Source organism: Pteropus vampyrus, unplaced genomic scaffold, assembly GCF_000151845.1.
Source record: "Pteropus vampyrus isolate Shadow unplaced genomic scaffold, Pvam_2.0 Scaffold65, whole genome shotgun sequence".
Classification (NCBI taxonomy): domain Eukaryota; kingdom Metazoa; phylum Chordata; class Mammalia; order Chiroptera; family Pteropodidae; genus Pteropus; species Pteropus vampyrus.
Window position 1 is genome coordinate 2,508,243 of NW_011888846.1, and position 3,045 is coordinate 2,511,287.

At 33.6% G+C, this 3,045-nt stretch overlaps 1 protein-coding gene across 1 annotated transcript in view; it reads right to left on the reverse strand.

Annotated features, from left to right (window-relative positions):
- Positions 1-3,045, reverse strand: part of TDRD5 (tudor domain containing 5) — a 46,066-nt gene that overhangs the window by 24,445 nt on the left and 18,576 nt on the right. The window contains exon 7 of the mRNA XM_011361276.1: positions 681-856. Coding sequence (XP_011359578.1) covers positions 681-856 — 176 coding nt within the window. The remainder of the gene's footprint in view (positions 1-680; positions 857-3,045) is intronic.

Here is a 3,045-nt window from a genome sequence, read left to right on the forward strand (position 1 = left end):
ATTAAACTTCAGACTTGTCTTCCAATCAAAAAAAGTAGGATTTGTCAAACACTCTCATCCTAAAATACATTATTTTCCTTTAGGCCTTCCTACTGTCCTCTAGAAAACTTAGCAGGCTCTCCTAACAAAATGTTTTCCTTCCATGAAAGCAGCAGGTACAGACAGTAGAGGGGAAGAAGAGTAAGCAGTTAATTCCTTAATAACAACAAAATAAATAATAGAAGAGAGAACTGTTTGTGGAGATGTAATGAAGGAGAAAAATTAAAAGTGCCTTGTAATTAAGGATAGGTGTGGGGGCAATTTACAGCAACTATTGAGATATGCAGCAGAAACGAGGGTCCTCAATTCTTCCTAAAGCCCTCCAGGGTTTTCAAGCCTACATTTTCAAAAACCTGGACAGAGAATCTGCGATGTCATCCTGAGAGAACTGTCAAATCTTTAAAGTCATCTGAAAACTTTAAAATGAGACTTGAGGGAAAGCCAGTTATATAAAAGATTGAAAACCAGAATAAATGCTGCATAAGGTGACTACAGATAAAAGCTCTGGGCTCTTCCAAGAAATCATATATCTAGAAATAAGACTTTTGGTTTAAAGAAACCCAATTTTGGTTTAAATAACCATCTAGTTACTTTCCCATAATGCTGAATCTCCAGTGCCCAAGTCTTTAAATCTTACTCACCAGCTGCAAAGGCTTCACCACCAGATTCGGTTTCTTGTAAATCCTCTGTTCTGGCTCTTTACGGTTTTTAAAACAGTAATCCCACATCGTCTCCTTGATAGTAGCAGCAGTAGACAGTGAATTTCTAGGGGGACTGGAGACACAAGTCTTGGCTTCTATTTTCTTATCTGACTGAACTAAACACGAATGTCTGACTGATGAAACAGCTCCATCTGCAATGACCAACAGAGTAGCCTAAGTATATCTATTAAATAGTTTGTATGATGGTGACTAAGCACATTCTATGTGCCAGGCACTGGGCAATGATAAATAAGAGATATGAACCTGTCTTTGTGGACTTTTCAGTATGCAGACATACAAGAAAGGTTCTAGGTGGGAACAAATCTTATGCTGTAGGGGACAGGGGTAAGTGGTGAAGGCTTCTTAAATTTTGGTGAAAGGTTTTATTTTTCAACATACTGATTTCGATTTATGTCTTGTTCGATTTTAGCAGTGAACATTCATTGTTACTTAATGTACCATGTATGAAATCCAGAATAAGATATCTGAATTTTTAGGGAATTCTCAAATTAAGCATATATTTTGTTCAAATTTACTTGTGTATGATGATTACAAGAGTTTGGCACATTAAACAGACCCCGACCCCAGGTACATCTAAAGCCATAGTGATTCCTAAAAAATAAACTAGTAAGTGCACAAAGATATGGGTACAGGAATATTCATCACTGTATTTTTTCATAATGACAAAAAAATAGATAAAATCTACATGTCCATAGATTCACTGAATGAATTATAATATAGTTACATAAAAGAATTACATGTAGTTAAAAGGATGAAATAAACCTGTATATGCTGATATGGAAAAACATCAACAATATATCAAGTGTAAAAAGCAAGGACTTATATTTATATAATACCATTTTGTGTAAGAAAATTTTACATATGATATATAACTATATTATACGGAAGAGGTCCTGAAATAAACCCACTAAAATTACCACCAGTTACCACGTCTACATTGTTGGAACTTTTTAAATAAGAAAATACTACTTCTGCAATTTTTAAAAAATCTAGCTATGCTTACGTATACATTGAAAAAAGTCTGGAAGGCTATATAAAAATTCTAACACCGATTTTTGGAGGTAAAATGATGGAAAATGTTCAATTTCAACATTCTATTCAGCTGTACTGTCTGAATTTTTTACAGTGAACATGAGTCATTTTAATCAGAAAAATCAACAAAGATACATTTACGCTTTGGAAAAAATAGCTGTCCATCATAACCACTTACAGAAACTTATAAAAATACAAGTACAATATTGTTACTATTGGTTAATAAGACGTTACCATTGAGGGAACTGCGGAAAAAGTACCTGGGATCTCCCTGTATTAGTTCTTAATAACTGCATGTGAATCAGCAATAATCTCAATAAAAATTTCAAAAGAAAAAAAAAAAAAACTAAGCCAGAAAAAATACAAAACAAACGAAAATCAAGTGCCCTAAATGCAATGTGATATCCTGGAGTAAACAGATCCAAAGGCAGGAAAAGAACAATTTTGTGAAAACTGGTAAAATTGGAATAAAATCTGGAGTTAAGTCATGTATCAATGTTAATTTTTTAGTTTTGATAAAAATGTCATAGTAATGAAAGATATTATTAGGAGAAACTGGATGAAGGGCATATGAAAACTCTGAACTATCTTTGCAACTTTTCTATAAACCTAAAATTATCCCAAAATAAAAAGTTTATTTAAAAAAAAAAATACAAGTGCTGGGTCCCAATGCACACCCATTTATTCTGAATCTCCATGTATTTCTAAACAGCTTCTGATATATGGCCAGAGTTTAGACCACTGAGCAACCTAGTGCTTCCCCATCAGCTCACCATTTCAGAAAATTAATTTGGCTAGAATCATCCAAAAACCTGGACAATAAAGTAAATTTTAAAAATTCAGATGGTCTTTATTAATGCAATTTAACCTCATTACAGAAAATATCAACAGAAAGAAAGTCATTATACACAAAACACTTTCAGTTGATGTGACTATAATAAAGAATCTTCCACAACCAATGCCATCTTTTCCCTTGTCCTTACAGGGAAAACTAAAAATCAGGTCTGCATCAAACTGTAATTCAACTCACCAAGTGGTAGAGGCTTCATGTCAGCATCAAATACCAGTAAGTCTTGCTCTCCTTCTCTGAACTCAACATGGAGAATGTCACTAAGAGCTCCAACGAGTTCTGTCACATTTAAGAAGCCTAACTTTTTCGGTGAAAGTTGCTCTTTAAAAATTGCCTGTCACAAAAAATATCAGAAATAACATGAAACAACAATGTTAGATAACAGGAATATGACATCTACAG